The sequence below is a fragment of the Lynx canadensis genome, chromosome B3 (assembly GCF_007474595.2).
Source record: "Lynx canadensis isolate LIC74 chromosome B3, mLynCan4.pri.v2, whole genome shotgun sequence".
NCBI classification, from domain to species: domain Eukaryota; kingdom Metazoa; phylum Chordata; class Mammalia; order Carnivora; family Felidae; genus Lynx; species Lynx canadensis.
The window spans coordinates 73,823,233-73,850,978 of record NC_044308.2 but is presented as its reverse complement, the minus strand read 5'-3'; the positions used below and the strand labels follow the sequence as shown (position 1 = coordinate 73,850,978).

The 27,746-nt window shown below is 53.9% G+C and overlaps 1 protein-coding gene across 3 annotated transcripts in view; it reads left to right on the top strand.

Moving 5' to 3' along the window:
* The first annotated feature begins 320 nt into the window (after positions 1-320).
* The window catches only part of LOC115516261 (myosin-7), a 53,089-nt gene continuing 25,663 nt past the window's right edge, over positions 321-27,746 (top strand). Inside the window, exons 1-40 of one of the 3 annotated variants that reach the window (XM_030318733.1) lie at positions 323-391; positions 1,772-1,825; positions 2,291-2,499; positions 2,793-2,936; positions 3,229-3,385; positions 3,566-3,593; positions 4,175-4,283; positions 4,367-4,459; positions 4,563-4,626; positions 4,951-5,049; positions 5,284-5,387; positions 6,081-6,219; positions 6,322-6,440; positions 6,554-6,703; positions 6,968-7,138; positions 7,721-8,030; positions 8,315-8,382; positions 8,737-8,824; positions 9,724-9,841; positions 9,987-10,110; positions 10,381-10,517; positions 10,759-11,014; positions 11,636-11,878; positions 12,028-12,204; positions 12,994-13,139; positions 14,251-14,341; positions 15,043-15,432; positions 15,647-15,773; positions 15,945-16,063; positions 17,226-17,422; positions 18,001-18,184; positions 18,364-18,529; positions 18,666-18,790; positions 19,390-19,698; positions 19,920-20,123; positions 20,246-20,371; positions 20,575-20,850; positions 21,807-21,902; positions 22,026-22,160; positions 22,752-22,888. In XM_030318733.1, coding sequence (XP_030174593.1) covers positions 2,299-2,499; positions 2,793-2,936; positions 3,229-3,385; positions 3,566-3,593; positions 4,175-4,283; positions 4,367-4,459; positions 4,563-4,626; positions 4,951-5,049; positions 5,284-5,387; positions 6,081-6,219; positions 6,322-6,440; positions 6,554-6,703; positions 6,968-7,138; positions 7,721-8,030; positions 8,315-8,382; positions 8,737-8,824; positions 9,724-9,841; positions 9,987-10,110; positions 10,381-10,517; positions 10,759-11,014; positions 11,636-11,878; positions 12,028-12,204; positions 12,994-13,139; positions 14,251-14,341; positions 15,043-15,432; positions 15,647-15,773; positions 15,945-16,063; positions 17,226-17,422; positions 18,001-18,184; positions 18,364-18,529; positions 18,666-18,790; positions 19,390-19,698; positions 19,920-20,123; positions 20,246-20,371; positions 20,575-20,850; positions 21,807-21,902; positions 22,026-22,160; positions 22,752-22,769 — 5,808 coding nt within the window. In that variant the 5' untranslated portion in view covers positions 323-391; positions 1,772-1,825; positions 2,291-2,298 and the 3' untranslated portion in view covers positions 22,770-22,888. Of the gene's footprint in view, positions 392-1,771; positions 1,826-2,274; positions 2,500-2,792; positions 2,937-3,228; positions 3,386-3,565; positions 3,594-4,174; positions 4,284-4,366; positions 4,460-4,562; positions 4,627-4,950; positions 5,050-5,283; positions 5,388-6,080; positions 6,220-6,321; positions 6,441-6,553; positions 6,704-6,967; positions 7,139-7,720; positions 8,031-8,314; positions 8,383-8,736; positions 8,825-9,723; positions 9,842-9,986; positions 10,111-10,380; positions 10,518-10,758; positions 11,015-11,635; positions 11,879-12,027; positions 12,205-12,993; positions 13,140-14,250; positions 14,342-15,042; positions 15,433-15,646; positions 15,774-15,944; positions 16,064-17,225; positions 17,423-18,000; positions 18,185-18,363; positions 18,530-18,665; positions 18,791-19,389; positions 19,699-19,919; positions 20,124-20,245; positions 20,372-20,574; positions 20,851-21,806; positions 21,903-22,025; positions 22,161-22,751; positions 22,889-27,746 lie in introns of those variants that run through there. The other 2 variants (XM_032593684.1, XM_032593685.1) reach the window with 2 other exon arrangements.

Genomic DNA, 27,746 nt, shown 5'->3' with positions numbered 1-27,746 from the left:
GGGCCAGGGCCCTGCCTGCCTGAGGTCATGGTGGTCTGACCAGTCCCCTCTCCTGCCAGCTATGGAATGTGAAGCCTGGCCTGGGAGATATTTTGGCTGCACTTTGAGCCATCCCCGCCCCCTGGAACTCAGACCCTGTACACTCCATGCCATAACAATGACGACCACTTCCAATTGTTTCCTAGCTGGGGGGGTGGGGGTGGGGAGAGCACTTTGGGGAAAGGGGGGGAGCCTGGGGGAAATGCTTCTAGTGACAACAGCCCTTTCTAAATCCGGCTAGGGACTGGGTGCAGGTGGGGGTGGGGGTGCCTGCTGCCTGATATATACAGCCCCTGACCAGGTCAAGCTCCACGGCTCTCCCCTGTGCTCTGTCTTTCCTTGCTGCTCTCAGGTAGGAGCGCCAAGCAGGAGGCCTTCCTCTGGGATAAGGGGGCCCCAGTTTCAGGAAGGGGCTCCTCTAGGAACAGCAAGCTGCATGCAGGGCTTCATGCAGAGTACAGGTCTGATCATTGAGCACACATGTGCAGGTCTAAACATGAGTGTAGGTGCCCTGGGAGTGGGAGGGCTCATGTGTTGGGAGTGTGTGTGGATGTCTATATCTGAACATATGGGACCAGAATGCATTATGCATTAGAGGTGTGCGTGTGTGTGTGTGTGTGTGTGCGCGTGTTTTGTGTACAAGCATGCAGTCTCAATGCATGGTGAGGGAGGGTATGTACCTTACTGCCTAATTAAGATACAAAAATGTCAAGTGGGAGACATGTTTATGATCACGCCTGAGGATAGCTGGTCCATTTGAGGGGAGGGAGAAGAGGATGGCAGAGAAGAATTACTGAGGAAGCACATATGCTTCAAAGCTAGTTCTACGGGGTCCGTAATGAGTGACTACCTGTATCCATGCACATGGAGGTGCTTGTGTGCACATTCAGAAGTCGAGACTGCTACAGCATGTGTACACCCTGCAAAAGGAGCTCACAGGCATGTGGTGTGCCTGACCCAAGTGTTTGTATACTTGAGAATGTACAGTGATATGGACTTATTTATACTGGACACATACTTAACATGTGTGTCTGTTGCCCAGGCATGATGGCACAGTGGGAGGGAAGTATGTGCCGAGGTAGAGGAAGGAAGCGTGTCTGTATGAGGCATGTGTGTGAGCAGCGGGCATATGTGTTCATCAGAGGACATATGGAGAGCATTTGGCTGTGTAATGGGTGTGCCTATGAGAGGATGCCCACAAGGGTCTCCTCTCTGAGAGGGTCTACCAAGACTGACAATCAAATGGGAACAGAATGGAAGAGAACTAGATTTAGTCATGAGACATGGGGCTAAAGGCCTGGCTCCACCACTAAATAGTTGTGTGTTCTTTGACAAGAAAGCCCCTTAACCTTGCTTTCTTCATCTGTAGAACAGGGTGAAGACTGAGTAAGAGAGTGTGCATAAAAATGCTTTGTAGACTGTAAAGGACTGAACAGATGCGAGCATTAGTTGTTTCTCAGGTGGCTCAAAGAAGGCAAGTTTCACTAGATGAGTATAGGCAAGGGAAAGACCATCTCCAGGTGGGAGGAGGATGAATGGACATCAGGAAACTGTCAGAACTATTGCCCAGGAGAAAGGGCAACAGTGTTTGGAAAGCCAGACAGAGGACAGGACCAGAGAAGCTGGCCACCACTCCCCACCTGTTTTCAGACCTAGGGGAGGGGCAGGTGCTGAGGGGCAGAGCCAGAGAGCAGCAGGGAGATGGCCCTGACACAGCCTTCCCTCTTTCCAGGTCCCCTGCAGGCTTGAGCCCCTTTCATCTAGTACACACATTCGAGAAACCAAGGTAAGGAAAGCGGAAGATGGAGTGTGCGGGAATCTGGGAAGATTGGCCATGACAGCCCCAAAGCCAGGCATGGGACTCTGTTTCTGCCTTGCCTTGGGGAGTATGTCTTGGTAACCAAGAGCTCCTTGCCTGTGACTAGAGAGGAGGTGCCAAGGAGGGACAAGGATAAGAGATGGATGGAGTTAACTTTCTGCTCCCATGAGAAGCCCAGAACGCTCCTCCCTCCTCTAAGAGAGCCCCGAGCTGAACAAAAGTTAGCCTCCCTTTCTGCCTGACAGGTTTGCTAGGCTATTACGTGGTTGAGGGATAAGCTCAGGGAACCAGGGACTCACAGTGACCCCCCTGACTCATGAGTACGGTGCTAGGCTCTGGGGCTCCCACTGAAACAGATAACCCAGGGAAGGGAGTGGAGGGTGGGCGGACAGGAGGGCAGCCAGCATCTTCTCCAGCTCCCACCCACTGCAGGCACAGCCATGGTGGATGCGGAGATGGCCGCCTTTGGGGCCGCCGCCCCCTTCCTGCGAAAGTCAGAGAAGGAGCGGCTGGAAGCCCAGACCCGACCTTTTGACCTCAAGAAGGATGTCTTCGTGCCTGATGACAAAGAGGAGTTCGTCAAGGCCAAAATTGTGTCTCGAGAGGGTGGCAAAGTCACTGCTGAGACTGAGCATGGCAAGGTGGGCAGCAGGGCTGGTATGAGTGGCCCTCCTGGACTCCTCCCATAGCTGGGGTACACAGAGAGGGTTGCCACCAGGACCCACCCCATGCAGACCTGAGGACAGTCCGATTTCCCCTTCCTCTGGGCAGGGATCCACACCTGCCAAATAGCCCTTCTCCTTCCCAACATCCTGTCTGTCTTCTCTATGATCACCGGTGCTTCTCTCTTGAACACCACTGTCCTAGAACTCACCTGACTCCTTTCTGGGAAGAGGGGGGGCTGACCGTACGGCCTGCATGTGGACTGTTGCAGACGGTGACCGTGAAGGAGGACCAGGTGATGCAGCAGAACCCACCCAAGTTTGACAAGATCGAGGACATGGCCATGCTGACCTTCCTGCATGAACCTGCCGTGCTCTACAACCTCAAGGAGCGCTATGCCTCTTGGATGATCTACGTGAGTGTGCCCTCCAGGACATCCTCTGAATCTAGTAGCTTCCTGGTCTGCACAGGCCTGCCTCCTGGAACCCCAGGTTTCTGTTCTTTGTGTGCAGCCATTACAGCGCTCTATCTGGGCCCCTGCCTCCCTGGTTCAGTTCTAATACCCCCCCAGGCTGGGATTACTCAGATTTAGTGCTTTCATAGATTTTCCTTTCTCCTCTTCCCCTCCTGGAATGGTTCTCTAACTCTGAAATCTGCCATCCTCCCCTCTTCATCGCCAAAAACTCAACCCTCCTTTTCTACCCTAGACCTACTCGGGCCTCTTCTGTGTCACCGTCAATCCCTACAAGTGGCTGCCGGTATACAATGCAGAGGTGGTGGCTGCCTACCGGGGCAAGAAGAGGAGCGAGGCGCCGCCCCACATCTTCTCCATCTCTGACAACGCCTATCAGTACATGCTGACAGGTGACAAGCCTTGACTGGAGGGTTTTCTGGGGAACCCCATGGGAGGGAATGGGCCTATTGGTTTGGGCCACTGGGAGATGCCTGGAGAGAGGCAGGGAGGTGGGGTGGTAGGGTGGGTGGATGCCAGGCAAAAGCATCCTGTGTGGCTCCTGATTTTTCCTCCCCACTTTCTTCCAACAGACAGAGAAAACCAGTCCATCCTAATCACGTGAGTGTACCTCCTACCCTGGTCCCTTCCAGAACCTCCCTGACCCCAGCCCCCATCAAGGACCCGCCAGTCTCTTTTCCCTCTACCTTCATGCCAGCTCTTCTTTCTCCAGTGACTTTTACCTTTGCCTTTGCTCCCCTGCTTCCTTTCTGCTTCCCACTCCTGTGGCAGTTTTCCTCTCTCCTTCCCTTCACTCTCTCTCCTCCAACTCATGGCTCTCTTATCCATAAGCCCAGCGTCACCGTATCTTCTTCCCCTCCACACTTTCTTTCATCTTTCCCCATTCTGCCACGCCCACCGCCCCCCATTCTTTTCCAAAATGGCCCAGGCCCATTGCCTCATGTTGACCTTGCCTATCTAAGACCAGCAAACCCGGCATTTTCCTGTCATCCTTCCTGGTGCTCTCCCTGACACCATGCGTGTCGGAGTACAGCTGTGTGCTTGGGATGCACGTTACCCGGAAGCTCCTGCTTCAGGGCTCCCACTGTCGAGTAGGACCAGACATTCTCTCCTGACTTGAGGCCTGTTTGTCTCAAGCGGTATCTGTTCATTGCCTAATGAGCCCCTGCCTCTCCCGACAGTGGGGAATCTGGGGCAGGAAAGACTGTCAACACCAAGAGGGTCATCCAGTACTTCGCTGTTATTGCCGCCATTGGGGATCGCAGCAAGAAGGAGCAGACCCCAGGGAAGGTAGGCCTGTTGTCCTCCACGGGCCTGCACTGCAAAAAGGGAAGGGGAGACCTCTCACCAGCCATCCTTCCTGACCTCTGCAGGGCACTCTGGAGGACCAGATCATCCAGGCCAATCCTGCCCTGGAGGCCTTTGGCAATGCCAAGACAGTCCGGAATGACAACTCCTCCCGCTTTGTGAGTGGCCCCTGACCTTGGGTTTGGGACTTGGGCTGGTGAAGGGATGGTGTCAAACATGAGCCTGGCCTCCACTCATCACCACTCTCCTCCATCTCTCTAGGGAAAATTCATTCGAATCCATTTTGGGGCGACCGGAAAGTTGGCGTCTGCAGACATAGAGACCTGTGAGTGCCATGAATCTGCTAGGACTCAGCTTGAGCTCACCCTCATTCTAAGTCATCATGATCCCAACCTGTCTCTCTCCTCTCTCTGTCTGTCTGCCTTTCTGTCTCTGTCTCTTTTGTGTTTCTAGGTCTATATATTTGTCTCTCTCTGAGACTCCCTCTGGTCTTTCTCCACCTCTGTCTCTGCATGTCTGTATGGGAACCTCTCTCTTTGTCTCTCCCTTTCCCTCTGCCTTTTGCTTGCTATGCTTATCATTCATTTCCCTCTATTTCTTTGCACCTAAATCCCAACATTTCTCTTTTTTCTCCCATTACTGTTCACAGACCTTCTGGAAAAATCTAGAGTTATTTTCCAGTTGAAAGCGGAGAGAGACTATCACATTTTCTACCAAATCCTGTCTAACAAAAAGCCCGAGCTGCTGGGTGAGTCAGAGCTACCAACCGAGACCAACTATCTCCATGGCAACCTGGTCCCCTCTGCTTGAGGCTGCTTGCTAGCATGCCCTGGGTTTATGACACTGCTGGATTCAGTTCTGTGGGATGTGGGACCACATTAAGCCTTGTCATGTGCTTTCCTGCGAGTCCTGTGCTGTGGTAGGCAGCCCCAGCGAGAGCCAGGGGGTTGTGCCTCATCCTAACCACATCTTTTCTTCCCAGACATGCTGCTGATCACCAACAACCCCTATGATTATGCATTCATCTCCCAAGGAGAGACCACGGTGGCCTCCATTGATGACGCTGAAGAGCTCATGGCCACTGATGTAAGTGTGTGAGAACCTGGTTGAGGGGTGAGGGTACAGGCAGTGAGGGGTAAATGAGGCCAGTTCAATGGCTCAGTAGGAGAGCTGAGACACTGTCTATCTCTTATTCAAAGTGGTATGGCCCTCTCCATGGGGCAGAACAAGCATTATGACCACTATGTGTTGGGAAATAGGTGTGATGAGACAGTGGTGGCCAGTATTTGATGTTCAAGCAAAAAAGGGCTGAACACCATGAGACAGAGAAGCAGACAAGACAAGAAGCAAGGCATCACCCAGGGAAGAGGGGTAGGTCATGCAGTCACCATGGGGCTGGGGCAGGCTGTTAGGTGAAGACCAGAGATAGGTATAAATGGTTCCAGCAGGGAAGCAAGTATAGGGCCCAGATGAAGGACAAAAGTAGAAATCATGAGTGGGTAAACAAGGCAGCTCCAGAGGACAGTTGTGACCACAGATGCCAGATCTGGGGCAGTATGCACACCATCTTGCTCTTGTACTGCCCATCTTGGTGTTGGAGTTTCCTACCGGGTATGGGAGTATCAGAAGCCACAAGGATTCAGTTTTAGTATATGTGCTGCCGAAGCGAGCACCGCCACAAGGATTCAGGAAAGAAGTTCTGTCTCCAACTGAAGCGGGATCTCATTTACGTACCATACTTCCTATTCCGGGGTCCACCAATATGGGATTTGCCTACAGAATGCCTTTGATGTGCTGGGCTTCACTTCAGAGGAGAAGAACTCCATGTACAAGCTGACGGGTGCCATCATGCACTTCGGAAACATGAAGTTCAAACAGAAGCAGCGAGAGGAGCAGGCTGAGCCAGACGGCACTGAAGGTAGGAGTCTGGATGCTGGAGGGCAGCTGTGGAGTCACTGAGGGCCACATCTGTAGAGGAGTCAACCCTTTACCAACTTGGCTGCCTGCCCTCTCCTTTCAGAGGCTGACAAATCTGCCTACCTCATGGGGCTCAACTCAGCTGACCTGCTCAAGGGGCTGTGCCACCCTCGAGTGAAAGTGGGCAATGAATATGTCACCAAGGGGCAGAATGTCCAGCAGGTGGGTCATCTTTAGGAGATAAATGGGGAGGGTGCTGGCATGCTGCAGTGGGGGCTTTGGAATTCACTGTCCCCACTAACTCTGCTCATCTGGGTCTCTCCCTTACCTTCCAGGTGGCATATGCCACCGGGGCACTGGCCAAGGCAGTGTACGAGAAGATGTTCAACTGGATGGTGACACGGATCAATGCCACCCTGGAGACCAAGCAGCCACGCCAATACTTCATAGGGGTCCTGGACATCGCCGGCTTCGAGATCTTTGATGTGAGTTGGGGGAGCCTGGGTGTGGGGGGAACAGTAACTCACTCATTCGCACCTGTGACCATCATGGCCAGGAGTGGGAAAGGCGGTGGGGCTCAGCGGTGATAAACACATCATCCTGTCTTCCAGTGGGGGCTCCCTCTCCCTGGCCTGACAGAGGAGGGGTCCGGCCACACTCCTAACTGGGCTGGGGCACAGGCCTGGGCTGACCCCACTGTCCTCTCAGACCCCTGCCTGCCTGACCCGCTCCACCCCTGCCCCCTGCAGTTCAACAGCTTTGAGCAGCTGTGCATCAACTTCACCAACGAGAAGCTGCAGCAGTTCTTCAACCACCACATGTTCGTGCTGGAGCAGGAGGAGTACAAGAAGGAAGGCATCGAGTGGGAGTTCATCGACTTTGGCATGGACCTGCAGGCCTGCATCGACCTCATCGAGAAGGTGCTGCCTCCACCTGCTGCCTAAACTACCCACTCACGCCCTACAGGAATGCCCCAGACAAAATGGCAGCCCCTCTCTCTGCTGGGGAACATGATCTCGATCCCAAGCCCTAGTTTCCAGAGTCCTGTGTTGTCCTGACCACCCAGGACAGGATGGCACAGGAGAGCCGAGGTCCCAGGGGCTTGAGAATGGACACAGGGAGGACAGGCAGCTCCAGGAAAGCCTCTTATATCAGTATGTTTAAAAGCCCTGGTTTAACCTGGTTTGAGCACGGTGCAGGGAAAAACAATGTATCTGTTTTCAACCCCAACATCTTAGGGATCTGGGCAATGCAGTGGTGTGTAAAGCACCTAGAGTATCCACATTCCCAGACTTTCACAAAAGTCCCTCTGAAATCACACAAAGTCTTCCACCTTGGGAAAGCTTGAACAGGTGCAAGTTTGTACATAACTGTACTGAAAGCTGAACCTGATACCTTAACACCCAAAAGAGGCATCACCATAAACAAATATTGACCTTAGAGTAGGATCCATCTGCATCTGCATGAAGCATGCTCAACGATGTTTTCCCCTCGACCCTCAGCCCATGGGCATCATGTCCATCCTGGAGGAGGAATGCATGTTCCCCAAGGCCACTGATATGACCTTCAAGGCCAAGCTGTATGACAACCACCTGGGCAAGTCCAACAACTTCCAGAAGCCACGCAACATTAAGGGGAAGCCGGAAGCCCACTTCTCCCTGATCCATTACGCCGGCACCGTGGACTACAACATCCTGGGCTGGCTGCAGAAGAACAAAGACCCACTCAACGAGACGGTGGTGGCCTTGTACCAGAAGTCCTCCCTCAAGATGCTCAGTAACCTGTTTGCCAACTATCTGGGCGCTGATGCACGTAAGTAGAGACTGGGACTCTGGGGACTACAAAGCAACGTTTCTGACCTGGTTCTGAGACAGGTTCATTGCACATTCCACCACTTTTGTGTCAGGTTTGCCCCCAAGGGGTACAGGATCAGTGAGATAGAATGGGGGTGGAGAGGCAGAGGCCCCCATAGTGAAGACCCTCACCTCGTGGCCAAATGCTTGCAAAGACATAAAGAGAGCCTGTGATTGTCCACCCCCCAGCTCTGGCCTCCCACATGTCCACTCAGGCCCCTTTCTTTGACTCTCCTTCCACAGCTGTTGATAAAGGCAAAGGCAAAGCCAAGAAAGGCTCATCCTTTCAGACTGTGTCAGCTCTGCACAGGGTGAGTCTGTGAGCCCAGCCCCCACCCAGCTAGGCTCCCCAGCACCCACCAGCCCTGCTCCTTCCTGCCTTTCCATCCCTGACTCCCCTGTCTCCTCCTTCCCTTGTGACCCCTTTCCTTCTTTGTCTTTCTTTCTCTCCATTCTCTCCCCCTTTGTGGGCTGCCCTCTCCTCTCCTCTTCTCCCATCTCAATATCTCCCTTTCCCTCTGGTCTCGGGCTGTCCCCTCCTCCATGTCCTCCCCAACATTTCTTCATTCTCTCCGTCTTTCTTTCCCTTCCCTCCTCTCCTCTCCCTTCCCTACATCCCTCTCCTTCACTTGCATTACTTTTCCCTCCTGCACTTTGGGCCACAGGAAAATCTGAACAAGCTGATGACCAACTTGCGCTCTACACATCCCCACTTCGTGCGTTGCATCATTCCCAATGAGACAAAGTCTCCAGGTGAGCCCCAGAACTTGCCACTGCTGGCCACATGCCCCAGGCCCCGGGGACAGGGCCTCCTAAGCCATCTCCTAATCCCCCACAATGGTGGTTTCCAAATGACACTCTCCTCCCATCCCCTATGAGATAGTAGACTACTCCCACCCACCCCCATTTCCTTGCATTTGCAGTGTGATTCGGGGGCCATGTAATGCACTTAAATGGGCATCGCCTCATGTCATGCAGCCCCCCAGTGAGACATTTAGAGATTGCTTACCCTTTTTTGACTGAGTAGGAGTTGGAGTCTCAGGGGCCTGGATTCAAGGCTTGGCTAACTCTGCTCTGGTCAGCTTAGTGACCTTGGTGAAGTCCCTTAAACTCTCTGGGCTTAACTCCTCTGGGATTAATTTCTTCTCTAGAAAATGGGATATATTTGCCCTGGCTACCACCTATGATAATAAACACAATATAAAATACAGAATGTGAAAGTCTTTTGGTTACTCTTAAGAGTATAGCTAGGAAGGGGCGCCTGGTTAAGCAGTCGGCTAAGCATCTGACTTCGGCTCAGGTCATGATCTTGCCGTCTGTGAATTGGAGCCCCACATCAGGCTCTATGCTGACAGCTCAGAGCCTGGAGCCTGCTTCAGATTCTGTGTCTCCCTCTCTCTCTGCCCCTCTCCTGCTTACACTCTGTCTTTCTCTCTCTCTCTCAAAAATAAACAAAACATTAAAAAAAATTTGTTAATAAAAAAAAAGAGTATAGCTACGAACAAAATGAAAAAAAAAAGGACCACTTTCCATTATTAAATGACTTGCTAAGGTTACGGACTAGTGAGTGACAGAGCGAGGATCAGAGCCCAGAACTTCTGGCTTGGTCCAGTACTCTCCCTACACCTTCCTCCCCCCATCTCCTGCTGCAGGAGTGATAGACAACCCCCTGGTCATGCACCAGCTGCGCTGTAACGGTGTGCTGGAGGGCATCCGCATCTGCAGGAAGGGCTTCCCCAACCGCATCCTCTATGGGGACTTCAGGCAGAGGTAGGTACAGGGTCTCCTGGAGCTCAGGAAACAGGGGGAGCCTGGGCAGACCTGGTGGGGAGGGGAGTCCACAGGTGGCCCTGAATACTGTGGGCAGAGCAGGTCAGCACAGAATGTGGGTGACTCTGGGCACCTCCCTCTCCAGGTATCGCATCCTGAATCCAGCGGCCATCCCCGAGGGCCAATTCATTGACAGCAGGAAAGGGGCAGAGAAGCTGCTGGGCTCCCTAGACATTGACCACAATCAGTACAAGTTCGGCCATACCAAGGTAAGGGAAGGGAGGAGACAAGCTGGTTACAGAAAGACTTCTCTCATCCTTTGGCTTCTCACCTCGTACCTCCTTCCCTTTGACCAATCATCTTAGGACCATCTCTGAACGGCATGCTTCCTTCCCTGTGAACCCTCCAGCACCACCCCCATCCCAGGTCTAGCTGCCATTGACCTCTTCCCTCCAGTTCTTTCCTAGGGTGTCACCCTCCTTAAAAGAACCCTCTCTTCTCTTCTTTCCCCTCCTGGCCCACCCACCCCTCGCCCACAGGTGTTCTTCAAGGCTGGGCTACTGGGGCTGCTGGAGGAGATGCGTGACGAGAGGCTGAGCCGCATCATCACCCGCATCCAGGCCCAGTCCCGGGGTGTGCTCTCCAGAATGGAGTACAAGAAGCTGCTGGAACGCAGGTGAGAGCTTCAGAAGGAGGCTCCTGACCATCTAAGGCCAGGCTGGTTCAGGGGCAGTGTCAGGAGAAAGCTCACTGAAATTTCAAGCAAGCAGACCAGCAGGAGGGGCTCCTACAGACCCAGGGTGGGCTTCACAGCCAGAGCGGCATAGAGGAAGGAAGGGCCATTACTTAGGAGTCAGAGCCTTAGGACAGGAAGGAGAGAGGGGACTCTCTCACCACCCCTTGCTGGGCCCCTGCAGAGACTCCCTGCTGATAATCCAGTGGAACATTCGGGCCTTCATGGGGGTCAAGAACTGGCCCTGGATGAAGCTCTACTTCAAGATCAAGCCGCTGCTGAAGAGCGCAGAGACAGAGAAGGAGATGGCCACCATGAAGGAGGAGTTTGCGCGCATCAAAGAGGCGCTGGAGAAGTCAGAGGCTCGCCGCAAGGAACTGGAGGAGAAGATGGTGTCCCTGCTGCAGGAGAAGAATGACCTCCAGCTCCAAGTGCAGGCGGTAAGGCTCCTGGGCCTTTGCTAGCTTGCCTGCCCTGCTCAGCCAACATCTTCCACACACCCTGTACTTCCCCGCCTGGGGCTCACCTTCTCCTCTCATAGGCACAGGATTCTAGGGTCAATACTTCAAACACCTCCAAGGAGGTCCCTCCAGAGAATGAATGGGAAGGGGAAAAGAACTACCTTTTAAAAACAGACTTTCCACCTGGATTCAGCCTGGATCCACAGCTTAATAATTTTTTGACCCTGAGCAAACCACATGTTATTTTTGAGTCTCAATGACCTCATCTCTGGACGGGGGATAAAGCTGCCCATCTCACTAGGTTGTAAATATGTGAAGTGCTGGCATCAGCAAATGTAGTGTCTTCCCTTCAGTGGAGTAGACCAGAGGAAGAAGGCCAACTAAAGAGACATCTGATTCCCTTCCTCTCTACTTCCATCCCCCAATGTTCCCATCATATTGTCCTGAAATTCTTCCCTTCCTCATTCTTCTGAGGTTTCTCTCAGCTGGGATATCCTGGAGCTCCCCTCCTACAGTGAAGGCTGAGCCTCTCCCTCCCTGCATCTGTTAGGGCAGCCACCCCACCCACTGATCAGCCTCCCCTCTGTGCCTTGTCCTCAGGAACAAGACAACCTGGCTGATGCAGAGGAACGCTGTGACCAGCTGATCAAGAACAAGATCCAGCTGGAGGCCAAGGTGAAGGAGATGACAGAGAGGCTGGAGGACGAGGAGGAGATGAATGCAGAGCTCACTGCCAAGAAGCGCAAGCTGGAAGATGAGTGCTCTGAGCTCAAAAGGGACATTGATGACCTGGAGCTGACACTGGCCAAGGTGGAGAAGGAGAAGCATGCAACAGAGAACAAGGTGAGGGCAGCTTCTTCTGGCTCCAGCCCAGGTCTCCTCAGGATTCCCAAACCACAAGGTGGTCCTGGTCCTTGGCATTGGAGATCCCCATAGACATCTCCAGGCTGGTGACCTGTGACCCTAAAGGGGATGGGGGTCTTGGTTGGCAGGTGAAGAACCTGACAGAGGAAATGGCTGGGCTAGATGAGATCATCGCCAAGCTGACCAAGGAAAAGAAGGCTCTGCAGGAGGCCCACCAGCAAGCCCTAGATGACCTTCAGGCCGAGGAGGACAAGGTCAACACCCTGACCAAGGCCAAAGTCAAGCTGGAGCAGCAGGTGGACGATGTAAGTAGATTGTCACAGGGCCTAGATATACCATGTCCATGTCCATGTGTATTTGTGTGTGTATGTTTAGAAGGATGGGATTGGAGAGTATTCCCTCCCCTGATAACTTTCTAAAAAGGAGCTGGGGAATAGCAAAGGGGAAGGGTGATCAATTATGAGTTATCCATTTCATCCTACTGATATGATCAACAGTAGAGATGGGCTTCCTTTTCTCGATTTAGGGTCAAGCCTTTACATCTCTACCTTCAACCATAGGATTAGAGAGATATCACATAAAAACGTGATACATTTCTTTGGGAAATTTGTGAGACTCCTCAAGGAGGACCTTTGGACCTCTAATATTTTAGGCAGGATCTGGTCCTCAATGATCATTGTTTTGCAGATAGTTCTCTGTGCATATGTCCATGGGATCACTTATCACCCCATGTTATCATAACTGAAGTATCTGTCTCAGCCCTAAGACCAAAAGCTGCCTTTAGGTAGAACTTGGATTTATTCAGAGTTGTGTCTAAAGTGCCTAGCACAGGTCTGCAGAAGCTCACGGGATGCTGAATGAATGAAGGCAGCTTTGGGGTTTCAGCACACAACCATTCATTAAATCATTTATCAAATGGTTACTGAGCATCCCTCTATACCAGGCACTCTCCCAGTCCTCTCGCCCACTCTGGGGAAGCTTTTCTGAGTCCTGGACATTTCTTAGGATTCCCTAACCCTGGAGTCACTGAGCTTCCAAATCACCAAATCAGGATGATTGGTCTTACGGGGCACACTGGTCCTTCTCTCCACCAGCTGGAGGGGTCCCTGGAGCAGGAGAAGAAGGTGCGCATGGACCTGGAGCGAGCAAAGCGGAAGCTGGAGGGCGACCTGAAGCTGACCCAGGAGAGCATCATGGACCTGGAGAACGACAAGCAGCAGCTGGACGAGCGGCTGAAAAAGTAGCGTGCTCCCCTCCCTGGTGCCCTTCCTCCCCCTCAGCTCAGCGGACTGTTCTGCCCATGACAGTACATGCTGCCCCAAGACACCCGCCCTCAGAACCCCATGCAGCCTCCATCAGTGGCTACAAAACTGTGGGCAGAGGCCTCCAGGAAGAGGGCCTTCCTCCCCCAGACATGTGTAGCCTGGCCCCGCAGTCCTCCCTGGCAAAAACTTGAACTCGGATCTCTCAAACCTTTTCTTCCTGTTGGGGAGTGAAGAGATGGAAAATAACAGCTCACCTCCTTTTTCACACAAGTCTCTTTGGAGACCAGTTGCTTAACACTGAGGAAGGTTCCACACAAAAGCCTCTCAGGAAAGGCTTTTCAGGTCCTTCACAGAGAACCTGGAGGACCACAGAGAAATGGGTCAGCTGCCACACTTAAGCAGTGCAGGGTCCTATGAACTTGTGGATCCAATCCTTATTGCAAATTCTACCAAAATGTATAGATCCACTTTCCACACTTGGGAAACTGAACCTGCAGGATGTATTTGGACAATCAAGGATCTTATGGTGCTTTAGGGTCAGGATTTCGAAAGGCTCTGAGAGTTATCATGATTATATCCTCATTGGGCTTGCTTCTGTTCAGGAATCTTTACACTTCTCCAGATGCAGCATTTGTTGAATGAACTAATGACTATATCATCCCATGGACCCTCAAACCACCTTCTAAGAATGGTATTTTGAGGCCCACTTTACCAAAGCAGAAATGAAGGTTCAGAAAGGTTAACCAAAGGGTCTAAAGTAACAGTAACAGGATTAAAGGCCATCAGAGCAAAAAGGGGCCTTTGAAACCATCTTATCCAATGCCTCATTCTACAGAACCACAGAGAGGAAGTCCCACAGAGCCCAGGTCTTGTCACTCCACCTGCGGTGCTCTGCCAATTACATTTCTTGTTGGACTTCAGCCCTTCAGCATGTGTTACATTTTCAGGGACTCTACATCAGCCCCAGACGCTATTTTTCTAGTGAAATCCTGCTCTTCATTTTTTGTATTACCATTTCCAACCACTGGTGGGCCCTCCAGGTGCCCAACCAACCTTCCTCATCTTACCCTCCCCGCTTCTCTACAGGAAGGACTTTGAACTGAATGCCCTCAATGCCAGGATTGAGGATGAGCAGGCCCTCGGCAGCCAGTTGCAGAAGAAGCTCAAAGAGCTTCAGGTGAGGTGTGGGATGCCTAGGCTGGAGTCCCTGGGCTGGCTGTCGGCCTCCTCGACCCCCTCCTCCAGGATGTCCTCCCCAGCATTACAGGCACTTGCTATGTGTCCATGAGGGGAGATGCTGAGCTACCCCAGCACACCCATGAAGCACCCCTTGGAGGGGCTGGGATGACATAGGAAGAGACCTTGAAAAGGTCACAGGTGTAGGAGGCAGAAATCCTGGCTTCCTGTCTCAACTCTGGCTTAGCTGGTGACCGCGGGGAGCCCACTCCAGATCTCTGAGTCTCTGTGTCTCCCCTGTTACCAATGGATTTTAAGTCCCTTTAGCCCTGACAATCTTTGACTTCTATTCTTACCCTAGAGAAGACACCATGTTAGGTCTTTAGATAAACATGGCTCTCTCATTCTAAATTTTTGATAGTTTTGTTCCTAAACTGCTTAAAATATCCCTAGAACATAAGTCTCTTTGTCCCTCTTAAAGTGTGAGCTTCAACCCCCTGTCCTTCCAACAGACAATGTATAATGTTCGGGACTGAAGGAGGGCTAGCTCAGCAGCCAAAACATCTTCCCTAAATCTTTTATTTCCACCTCTCTGCTGATAAAACTGAACTGACTTGCTATTCCAGACAGGCCAGGAATGTTCTGGAGCCCTGGGGTGGGGTCTGCAGGCGGTGGGTCTGAGCTTTCTGTGTGCCGGCCCAGGCTCGCATCGAGGAGCTGGAGGAGGAGCTGGAGGCTGAGCGCACCGCCAGGGCCAAGGTGGAGAAGCTGCGCTCAGACCTGTCCCGGGAGCTGGAGGAGATCAGCGAGCGGCTGGAAGAGGCTGGCGGGGCCACGTCCGTGCAGATCGAGATGAACAAGAAGCGCGAGGCCGAGTTCCAGAAGATGAGGCGGGACCTGGAGGAGGCCACGCTGCAGCACGAGGCCACGGCGGCGGCCCTGCGCAAGAAGCACGCCGACAGCGTGGCCGAGCTGGGCGAGCAGATCGACAACCTGCAGCGTGTGAAGCAGAAGCTGGAGAAGGAGAAGAGTGAGTTCAAGCTGGAGCTGGATGATGTCACCTCCAACATGGAGCAGATCATCAAGGCCAAGGTGGGCTGCCTGCTCACCCTCCTTGCACCCAATTCCCTCCACCCACCTTCACTTTCTGTGCATGTCTCCTCTCTTCTCTGATGGTCCAGTTTCCCACCTCTCTTCTTCCACCCTGTTCTCCCATCCTCTCCCTACCATGCCTCTCCTCTTCACTTCTGTACATGCACCCCTTACAACCCTTCATCGACCGTATCCACTCCCCTTCCTCCCTCAGGCTAACCTGGAGAAGATGTGCCGGACACTGGAAGACCAGATGAATGAGCACCGAAGCAAGGCCGAGGAGACCCAGCGTTCTGTCAACGACCTCACCAGCCAGCGGGCCAAGCTACAGACTGAGAATGGTAAGTCCCCCTCCACCTCCCCCATTTCTAATCCACCCAGCCTTAGGGAGACACTCACATACGTGTACACACACACACACCTCCAAAGAGTGGGGCCTAACAGTTAAGGGAAGGGTTGGGGAGAGAGGTGACTGACCTTCCGGAGTTGAGTGTGCCTGGGTTCTTCTCCAGGTGAGCTGTCTCGGCAGCTGGATGAGAAGGAGGCACTGATCTCCCAGCTGACCCGAGGCAAGCTCACCTACACCCAGCAGCTGGAGGACCTCAAGAGGCAGCTGGAGGAGGAAGTTAAGGTGAGGCCGAGACTCAGGCCACTAGGTCCAGGCAGGGAGCAAGCAGGTCCCAAGAATGAGGCTTGCTGTTTTTCACTGTTCTCCCATTTTCCAAAAGGAATAATAGCCCAGAGCCTACCACATGCTTCCTAAATCTATTGCCCAGGCTGAGGCCCTCTGCCTTTCTGTTGCCATCTCTGGAGGAAGAGGGGCATGGGATAAGGATGCCTGGGTTGGGGAAAGTGAGGCAGAGAAGAGGAAATAAACTAGGGAGGAATGATTGTCTTGGCTGGGCACAAGTATGGGATGAAGGAACAGTACAAATAGGTCTTGGGATTAGGAGGGCAATCTGAAAACTAGAGAAAGAAACTAGGGGCACCTGGGTGGCTCAGTTGGTTAAGTGCCTGACTTCAGCTCAGGTCACAACCTTGTGGTTTGTGGGTTTGAGCCCCATGTCCGTCTCTGTGCTGACAGCTCAGAGCCTAGAACCTACTTCAGATTCTGTGTCTCCCTCTCTCTCTGCCCCTCTCCAGCTCTGTCTCTCTCTCAAAAATAAACATTTTTTAAAAATTTAAAGAAAAGGGGTGGGGGAGAATATGACTTTTTTAAATGCATTTTTTTTTCAACGTTTTTATTTATTTTTGGGACAGACAGAGACAGAGCATGAACGGGGGAGGGGCAGAGAGAGAGGGAGACACAGAATCGGAAACAGGCTCCAGGCTCCGAGCCATCAGCCCAGAGCCTGACGCGGGGCTCGAACTCACGGACCGTGAGATCGTGACCTGGCTGAAGTCGGACGCTTAACCGACTGCGCCACCCAGGCGCCCCGAATATGACTTTTTTAAAAAGGCCAGGGCTTCCATCGTGACCTGTCCCTTAGAGCTTGGTAATCTTGGGGGAACCACCTAACCTCTTTGAGCCCCCGTAAATGAGGACGAGGTCAATAATGCCTGCTGCAGTGAAGAGCAAGGAGTGGTGGCCATGACACATTGTGTGAACTGTACAATACTATATGGACACGCTTTGTTATTAGTCCTCAGTAGACTTTTCCGGGCCCATGGGGGATTTAGAAATAGGTGAGGTCCCGGGGAGGATGGAGAAACTAGGGTGAGCATGTGGGCGCTGTCTGGGGTTGTACTTTGGAGAAAGCTGAGCCCACCTTCCGGTGCCCACCCCTCCCCAGGCGAAGAACGCCCTGGCCCACGCACTGCAGTCAGCCCGACACGACTGTGACCTGCTGCGGGAGCAGTACGAGGAGGAGACGGAGGCCAAGGCTGAGTTGCAGCGCGTCCTGTCCAAGGCCAACTCGGAGGTGGCCCAGTGGAGGACCAAGTATGAGACAGATGCCATCCAGAGGACAGAGGAGCTTGAAGAAGCCAAGTGAGTCCCGGGTGGCCTGCCTCTCACTGAGGCCCCTCTGCAGGCAGGACACAACCCTGCCCAGACCTGGGAAGATTCTGCACCTTGGGATAGACGTTTGGCCAGGTTTTGACAACACAGGAGAACTCTGTCTGGGGGCCCCCCACTTCTTTCTCCTCTCAGGGAAGCTTTTTGCTCGCGTTATGTTTCTCATCCGAATATAAGACGAACAAAAGGTTTGTCTGAGGGCAGAGTGCTCCCACCTGGGGCAGGGTGCTGTGGTGGGATGGGGGATGTGGGGGGGGGTGTTGTAGTAGCCCATGCGTCCTCCATGTCTGCAGCATAGAGGCTGGCCCAGGGTCAGGGGAGACCATCTGGAAGGCCCTCTTGGGTTCTGTGGGTCTTCACAACCTGCCACCAAGACCCTCTGCCTGCCCACCTCTCAGCCTCCTGGGGCCTGTCCTCAGCTTTTCCAACAATGCTTCTGAATTTTCAAGGATTGTTTTCTAGAACACTCACGTTGTTTCCCCTTGTCCAAATCTATACCCTCCATCTTCCCCACCCTCTCCCATCTGCCACACCCCCACTGCCCCGGGCAGGAAGAAGCTGGCCCAGCGGCTGCAGGACGCCGAGGAGGCCGTGGAGGCCGTCAACGCCAAGTGCTCATCCCTGGAGAAGACCAAGCACCGACTGCAGAATGAGATCGAGGACCTGATGGTGGATGTTGAGCGCTCCAATGCAGCTGCCGCAGCCCTGGACAAGAAGCAGAGGAATTTTGACAAGGTGGGCCCGAGCTGGAGGCTGCAGCCAGGGGCGGAGCAGGGAGGCCAATGTCACCGTGAAGACTGGGACCTCCTCCTTGAGGGCAGGGGAGGAGCTGAGCCCAGCCCAGGGACCTGGGCAGGCCCTGGAGCGGGGCTGGGGCGGGGCTGGGGGCCACGCAGTGAGCCAGGTCCCCGCAGATCCTGGCCGAGTGGAAGCAGAAGTATGAGGAGTCGCAGTCAGAGCTGGAGTCCTCGCAGAAGGAGGCGCGCTCCCTCAGCACAGAGCTCTTCAAGCTCAAGAATGCCTACGAGGAGTCCCTGGAGCACCTGGAGACCTTCAAGCGGGAGAACAAGAACCTTCAGGGTGCGCTAGGGCCTGAGAGACCACGGAGGGGCGGGGGGTAGTGTCCACATGTGGTGCCACCCAGGGGCTCCAAGATGTGTGCTCCACATTTTGGACCACAGCAGCCCCCAGCTGAGTGGCCCCGTTCCTTCCACAGAGGAGATCTCCGACCTCACTGAGCAGCTGGGTTCCAGTGGAAAAACCATCCATGAGCTGGAGAAAGTCCGCAAGCAGCTGGAAGCTGAGAAGCTAGAGCTGCAGTCAGCCCTGGAAGAGGCTGAGGTGTGTGTGTGTGCCAGGTGGCACGGGGTTGGGGGTGGGGGGGAGCCGAGCCCTAGGCTGTGGTCACTGTTCTCATCTCCCTGTTGTCTGTTTTGTTCACTGTTCCATCCTTAGAGCCTAGAACAGTGCCTGGTACATAACAGCCACTCAACAAACATTGTGGAATGAATGAATGAATGAATGAATGAGTGAATGGACAGGTCACTCTATTCCTTCACACAAACATTTTACCCATTACATCTTAGTCAAGATTTCCCATTTCCACTCCCCTCTCCTTTCCGCCTCTGCCTTCCACTTCAACATTTTTTTACATTCTGAGCCTGACTGCGGTCGGTTTCCTTGGCAACACCTTTCCTTTCATTTTCCTCTTTGTCTTCACAGCTCGCTCTCCTCTGTGAGGGTCTGAATCACCTTCTCTTAGGCCTGTTTTTTTTTTCTTTTAAATTCGCTTTTCTTCTCCCTCCTTCTGCTTCTTTGACTTAACCACTTAATACCACTCTTGAACTCACTTTGTATCCATGATTCATGGACAGACCCCTGCCTATGGCCCTGTGCCCTGACTATCTGCCTTGAACCCTCTCTCCCCCACCCTCTCCCAGGCCTCCCTGGAGCATGAGGAGGGCAAGATCCTCCGGGCCCAGCTGGAGTTCAACCAGATCAAGGCAGAGATCGAGCGGAAGCTGGCAGAGAAGGACGAGGAGATGGAGCAGGCCAAGCGCAACCACCTGCGGGTGGTGGACTCGCTGCAGACCTCCCTGGATGCAGAGACACGCAGCCGCAACGAGGCCCTGCGGGTGAAGAAGAAGATGGAGGGCGACCTCAATGAGATGGAAATCCAGCTGAGCCATGCCAATCGCATGGCCGCTGAGGCCCAGAAGCAAGTCAAGGGTCTCCAGAGCTTGCTGAAGGTACATGGAGACTCCTGATGCAGGAAGTCACCTTACTCAGAGACAGACTGGCCTCCATGTGGCCAAGTTGGTGGTGATGTCCCCTGGCCACTGCAGAGACATCTCACAGGCCCTCCTGACCCACCACATTGGGCTCCGCACCGGCATCCATCCTAGTGTAACAGCCTTCCGATGGGCCCAGAGGCCAGCCGCTCTCTCATGCCCACCCTCCTCATCTGCAGGACACCCAGATCCAGCTGGACGATGCGGTCCGTGCCAACGACGACCTGAAGGAGAACATCGCCATCGTGGAGCGGCGTAACAACCTGCTGCAGGCTGAGCTGGAGGAGCTGCGGGCCGTGGTGGAGCAGACTGAGCGGTCTCGGAAGCTGGCGGAGCAGGAGCTGATCGAGACCAGCGAGCGGGTGCAGCTGCTGCACTCCCAGGTGAGCAACTCCCCTGGGCATTCCTGGAGGGAAGCACGGGCTGGCCGGACTCAGCACGTGAGGTTTGGAAGCCACCCATGAATGCTCAGTACTTTTCATGCTCTGCCCACCTTGGTCCTCAGAACACCAGCCTCATCAACCAGAAGAAGAAGATGGATGCAGACCTGTCCCAGCTTCAGACTGAAGTGGAGGAGGCCGTGCAGGAGTGCAGGAACGCCGAGGAGAAGGCCAAGAAGGCCATCACGGATGTGAGTGACTGCTCCCCTTCCTGCCCCCGCTAAAGACATGGGGCCCTGGGTCCAGGCCAGGCCACTGTGCCGTGGCAAGTTGACTCTGTAGCTGCGTGAGTCTGAGGGCCTCGGGAAACAAACGCCACGATGGGAAAAAGGTGATCCTCAAGGGACAAGAGGCCCCGGGCCTCTGTTCTTTTACACGTGTCTCCCGTCCCCAGGCTGCCATGATGGCAGAGGAGCTGAAGAAGGAGCAGGACACCAGCGCCCACCTGGAGCGCATGAAGAAGAACATGGAGCAGACCATCAAGGACCTGCAGCACAGGCTGGATGAGGCCGAGCAGATCGCCCTCAAGGGCGGCAAGAAGCAGCTGCAGAAGCTGGAGGCCCGGGTGCGGGAGCTGGAGAATGAGCTGGAGGCCGAGCAGAAGCGCAACGCGGAGTCGGTCAAGGGCATGAGGAAGAGTGAGCGCCGCATCAAGGAGCTGACCTACCAGGTGCGGGCGTGGGGGCTGCTCTGCCGCTGGACCCTCTGCACCGTGACCTGAAGCCAGGGACACCCCACCACGAGGGATGAAGTGCTCTCTCGTAGCCTCCTCCAGGACAAGGAGTGGGAATGCAGCCCCTGGCTGCCCCATTTCCACCCTGCCTAGCTGTCTTCTACCGGAACTGTCCCCTGGCTAGAGTTCAGCCTCTGAGCCCCCTGGCCTAGCAGCTCTGCCTCCAACCTTCACCCTCCACCTGTCCCCTGGGGACAACACTGAGAGCTCCAGACAGAGCTCACCCAATGCAGATTACCAGAAAGCAAATATGTTGCCAAATTCTGTTTGGGTGCCATGACCACCAAAATACACCAAAAATACACCAAAGTCATTCAACAAACCTCAGAATTTTTTGTTTACCTATAGAGATATAGACTTTACCTTTCCATTATGTTTTCTAGAATCAGACTCCTAATTAGATTTTGTTTTTGCTCTAATCCAAAAAGTTACCATCTCTCTATACACACATCATGCTGGGTTCTAGAGCAGGAGAGTTTTTCTCCATGGGGCCCCAGGACCCCTAAAGGCCTGCTCCTCAGAACAGTGCACACACATGAGCCTGTGCACAATTTCAGGAGTCCCAGCAGCTCCCTAGACTCTCTCCTGGCACAAACCATTAAAAAATTATAATTTTTATGGTGAAAAAATTATTTTAAAAATAATTTAATTAATTTAATTTAATTTAATTATTTAATATTTTAATTTAATTAGTTACTTTTTAAATTTAATTATTAAATTAAATAATTTTTTACCATAAAAATTATAAGGAGAGTGCAAGTGTTTGTTGGGGATCAGAAAGTAGAATTGGGTGAGGATGCTACATTCAGGGTAACGACCACGGCAGGGGAGGGGTGCGCTGCCTCCAATGAGTGTGCCCTCCTCACTCCTAACCCTGCCCCCCCGACCCCCAGACGGAGGAGGACAGGAAGAACCTCCTGAGGCTACAGGACCTGGTGGACAAGTTGCAGCTGAAGGTCAAGGCCTACAAGCGCCAGGCCGAGGAGGCGGTGAGTAGCTCTGCTAGGGGCCTGAGGGAGGAACATTGCTGAGCCAGTCCTCCAGGCTGGGAGGCTGAAAGAATCTCTGGCCTCCCCTCACCTCATCCTCCCCCCCTTCAAACCCCCCTGCAGGAGGAACAGGCCAACACCAACCTGTCCAAGTTCCGCAAGGTGCAGCACGAGCTGGATGAGGCAGAGGAGCGGGCGGACATCGCCGAGTCCCAGGTCAACAAGCTGCGGGCCAAGAGCCGCGACATCGGCACCAAGGTGGGTCCCTCCTCTGGGCCCCACTAGTTACCGCATGTCAGCACACCTGCCAACATCAGCGTCCCCCAGACAGAGCCCCCTCACATCAGGGATGCTTCCTTTTCATTCATTCCCCACAACTGAACCATGAAGCCACAGAGGGTGAGGTAATGCCATCCTCTGTGATTTCTAAGATTCTTCCAACTCCAACTTTCAATGATTTTGTGAATCCCAGCCCTAAGGTGGTCAGCAACCCTAGTAGGTGCCAATTTGTATATACCCACTGTGTCTATGTCTCAATTCAACTGCTGGCCTCTTGTTTTCCACCTAGTTTAGGCCTACAGCCTTGTAACTCAGTCCTAAAATGGACATCCCAGAGGACCCCTTTGTCCTTGCCCAGGCTTATTCCCTCTGGCCTCTCAGAGCACTGCCCTCCAGCCCTCACTCCTCCACACCAGCCCTTAGGACACATCCCTCACATGGGGGCCTCCCTCAGGCCCACAGCAGTCCTCCACCCCATCAGGTGCCCCGTCTCCCCTTTGTTTTCTGTGCCCATCCCTGCCCAACCCCCACCTCCCCATAGCTAATTTGGACTTTGTTTCCTTTCACAAGGGCTTGAATGAGGAATAGCTTTGCCACATCTTCTTGATCTGCCCAGTCCCGAGGGTGCTGACGAAGCCCCCAGTTCCAGAGTCTATATAGCAGCCCCTTTGGATGAAGCAGAATAAAGCTATTTTCTTTGAAGCCAATATCTTGCCTTCAGACTCTTCTTCAAAGCCTGCCAGCCATGGGGACATGAACGGGGTCAGGGGGATGGGGGGTGGGAATCCAGGAGAGGAGGGGTGGCTTTATACACAGCCCAAGGAGGCCTTCCTGGAAAACTGTGAGTCTCTGAGCATCCTTGGTGCAGGACTGACCCAGACGCTCCCCTTCGCCTCCTTCTCAGCAGGTGACACCTCTCCTCCCAGTCCTCTCCCTGGCCCAGAGACCCTCAGGGTTAAGGGAAATTTAGGAAAACCTTTAAGTCTTGCCTAGAGCAGGCAGAGCCCATCAGCTATGGACTTATATCCCAGCTGATTGACACTACCCCCCACCACCCCTAACAGCACCAGGCCTGAGCCTCCAGGAGGAGGTTTAGTGTGTAGGGGTACCCTCTGATGTGTGGGGTAGTGACTTCTAAGTCCCAGTCTACAGCAGGTCTCTGAGAGGGCACACGGACTCATGGCTGTAGCCCATCATCCTTACAGATGCAGCCACCTCTGTCTCTAAGCAACTTAAGGCCAGGGCGCCTTCCTCATCACAGTCAGAACTGTACCCTGGGCCCACCCTCCTCTCCTCCTCTCCTCCTCTTATCTTCCTCCTATCCCCCTCTCTCCACAGCACTTCTTTCTTCTCCTTCACTTCTTCTTGCTGTATCTTCCTTTCCCAAGATCCTCTTCACCTTGCTTGCTGGAAGATGGAGGATCTTTGGCCCATTTATGGCCAGCCATATGGAGGGGAGGCAGACAGATAAGGGACTGTGGAGAGGAGAGTCCCAAGTGAGCAGGACTCTGGGGAGGGGAGGATGGGCGGCCAGAGGGCTCGGGAGTGGAGAAAGGAGCAAGCCTCTCCCCAACTAAACAAGTCTGGCCCCCTGGAGTCACTGCCACACCTGGGCTGCTTAGAGAAGGCCTGGGCCTATGGGTCACAGCATCTTGCAAGGAATGGGGCAGTCAGCCACCCACTGGGAACCCCAGAAGGCCTGGCTAGCCCTGGACTGAATCTCCTGCACCTTACCACACAGCCATCCCAGCCAGGCTCCTGGTCACCCCTACTCTGAGCAGCCAGAAAGAAGGCCTACCCCAGGAAGAATCAGAGAATAGGAGGACAGGGAAGCAGGGAGAAAGGGGATAGGGAAGGAAAAAGGAAAGAACTGAGGAGGGTGACAGACATCAGAGAGAGTGGGGAGACTCAAGAAATCGAGGGGGCAGAGGACCAGGGGAACCAACAAAGAAAAAATACAAGTAGTGAGGAGGCCTTCACGGGTTCCCACCCTTCTCCTTGAGGCCCCCTCCATTCACCTGCCCTAGGACCACCTGGGAACAATGAGGAGATTGGTAGAGAAAAGGGAGATGCAGGGACACCCTGAGGACATAAGCTCCCAGAGCAGAGAAGAGAGGCTGGAGACACAGTGGAGACCACATGGCGGACAGCAGCAGAGCCTGGCAGCCAGCAGTAGGAGGAGAGAGAGGAGGAGGGGGCTGATGGGTGGGAGAGCAGAAGGGCAGGGTGGGCCTTGAAGACAGATGCTGCAAGAGCTGAGGGAGGTGACACTGAGCAAGGGAAGAAATCCGGGTCACCTTCAGATGTGAGGTAAATCAGCAAGGCCAGGAATAGTGACATTAGAGAGGGGTGGACAAAGACCTCGGAGTGAGACGTGGAAGCAGAGAAGAGACAGGCAGAGGGTGAGCGGAGGTCGAGCTGAGAGAAAGCAGAGACTCTTGGAAATGCAGGCCTGGCAGACTCCAAGTTGGGCAGAAACCTGGTGCCAGGGAGAACCAGAGGCCAGGTCCAACTTTGACACAGGGAACCAGGCAGAGGGAAAGGGAGGTCAGACAGAGACAGACGGAGATCCGAGGAGCCAGGCACAGGGAGGTGACCCGGTGTCCCTCACCTGTGGCAGGAGCCTCCATCGCATGCCCTTGTGCTCCAGGACTTCCAGCACAATGAAGAGCTCTGTAGGAGGCAGATGAGGGAGGATGGAGCACAGGGATGGATGTGAGAGCCTGGGGCTAGGTGGAGACCTATCAGGAAGGAAGAGGAGGGCAAATGGACCAGACAGGGGGGCAGAGCCCTGGAATCAACTTAACCTCTTCCCTCTTCCTCCTTCCATTGGAGACAGTGGGCGCTGTCAGCCTACCCTTCACCCGTCACCTCTACTGAGTCTGGCCTGCTCAGGACACAGGGTTCCCTGAGGACAAAGCCTAGTCTTTGTCAGCTGGACCTGACCCAGCCTGACCTGGTGTTCTTAGTCCCTTATCACATCCCCAGGGCAGTGGGAACCAGGCAGTGACGCATTGGGCTAACCCCCCAGCTTGCACACTGGGGCCTCAAGTGACCTAGAGCTGGGAACAGGTGGCCTGCATCCCTTGGGGGTAACATTTTGGTGTATGTACCTGCAGGAGATGTGGATGTGGAGTTGACTTAGGTCACTCCCAAGGACACTAGGTATAGGGTATAAGTCCTATGGAGATGGGTGTGTATCCCTGAGTCTAATAATGGGGGCAGTGGAGGGTCCTAGGGAGTTGTGGATCTCGCAGGAGAAACCAAATATTCAATGGACACCTCTCCTACCCGGAGAAACTGACCCTTGTCTGTCCTACCCACCTCCACACTCTAGAGCTATATTGAGAGGTGACAGTGGATGGGGTGGGAGGGGGGAGCTGGGAGAGTGTTCCTGCGTGTGAGGGTGTGGGGGAAAGCCAGAGCAGGGGAGTCTGGCTTTGTTTCCTGAACACAATGTCCACTTAATCATAACAGGCACGGCCTGCTGAAGACCTGACACCTACTGCCTCTGAGAGGGGGCATCACTGGAGGACAGGGTGGGGGTCCTTGAGGGCCTGGGATTTGGGATGCACACAAAGAAGGGCATTGTGAGTATGAGCCCCAGGACAGTTGGGAGGGGACACCAGAATTCTCCCTGGGGAGAGGAGGACAGACTACAGAGCACCCCCCCGGCCCCCCCCAACGCCACCCCCACCCCCTGGAATGTAGAGCCTGGGGCCCAGCTGGTGTAAATCCCTGGGCCTGCCAGGCGCTCCAGCCAGCCTCAGCAGCACCTGCACCCTCTGGCAGCCCAGAAAGGCGGAAGGGAGCAGCCCCCCACCCCCACCCCTCCTCCCTCAGGCGCTGGGATTAATGCCTTCTGTCTCTCCCCACCCCCTCCCTGCCCCACACCAGGACCAGAGGGTGGCAGTGGAGGGTAAAACTTCTGCGTGTGAATGTGGGTGTGCAAATGTGTGTGTTGGTGTGCACAACAGCAAGTAGGAAAATCTGCGATCATAAGCATGTAAAATGTGAAAAATCTGCATGTGTGTGGCTAAGAATGCACATGGGTGTGTGGTGGTCAAGTGAATGTGTGAGGGTACTGGACCGTAGATCTGAGTGCAAATCTGCTATGGTGGCGTGGGAAAATTCCTTCTTCTTTGAGAGGATAGCTGGTGGCCACCATATCAGAAGCATCAGGGGAGGGGTTGGGCAGCTTCAGATGTGTCCCCAAAGCAGTACAGCCTCAAGTCTCCAGGAGGACACCTGCCTGGAGACTTGAGGAACAGAAGGAAACCAGGTACTGCATTTGTGCAGAGAAAGAGCAGCACAGACGTTTGTTTCCTGATAAAAGGAAACTGAGTCGTGGAGCTGGGCAGCAGATTCCTTTTCTTGGGCATCATGGCTCCAGCTTCCAGCCCCTGGCATTGTGGGACTGTAGGTCAGAGAGGGTGGGGAGATGCTCCTAGCCCAGGGCTGTGTGAGGACAGGCCAGGGTGGAAATGGGTAGGAGGGAGGGGAGCCCATGTCTGGGGGGCAGGGGACAAGCATCTGGCCTGCAGGAGAAGGTGACTCTTGCCCAGTGTGCTCAACTCACTCTTCAGGTTAAAAATAACCAAGGTAAGGGCCTGGCGGGCAGGGGCGGTTGTGTGAGAAAGTTCCGTCTTCCTGCTATCTGCCCATCAGTTCTTTGGAGGGAAGGAATGTGCCCAAGGACTAAAAAAAGGCCCTGGAGCCAGAGGGGCTAGGGCGACAGACCTTTCATGGGCAAATCTAGAGGCCCTGCTGTCCTCCTGTCACCTCCAGAGCCAAGGGATCAAGAGAGGAGGAGCTGGAAGGCGAGAGAGGTGGGAGGGAGGGTCCCTCCGGAAGGACTCCAAATTTAGGCAAGGGGTGGGGGCAGCAGGGTATAAAGGAGATGGCTCCCGAGGACAGACAGACCTACTCCTCTGAACCAGGTAAGAGGCTCTTTGGGGGCCTTCGTGGTCAACCCTCAGAGCTCCCCCCCTCCCTTGAGGGACTCTGCCTCCTCAGGGAGTGGGGTGCAGGTTGGTCAGAGGCCCAAGGGTTCTGCTAGAACTGCCTCACTCCAACCCCTGGGAGTTCCCACGGACTGAGGGGAGGTTCCAAGGGAAAAGCCCAAAACCTCTTTTCCCCTCTGACTTGCATTTCTTTCCCTGCTTCTGTTATCTACTTTCCATATTCTCCATGCTCTGTCTTCATCCTGATCCCTCCTTGGATGGCTTTTATTTTGTCCTTCCTCTTTGTCAATACTTGTCACTATGGTCCTTCTTTGTCTGTCCCCTTTGTCTTTTCTTCCTGTCTGTGTGTTCTCATCTCCTTATCTCTCTTTGTTTCCAAGTCTGATTCATCCTCCACCCCTGGCACTTTCACTGACACTGTGTCCTTTCTTTCCTGCCTCGCTGCCTCTTCTATCTCCCTAACTCCCCACTTCGGTCTGTCCTGCTCTTTGGCTCTTTGGGTCGAGCCTCCTGGCTCACTTCCTCCTGTTGACCTGCCTCCATTATTTTTCACTCTCTTTGTCTGGTCTTCCCTCTGCCTGGCTGTGCCTCTGTGGCTCCA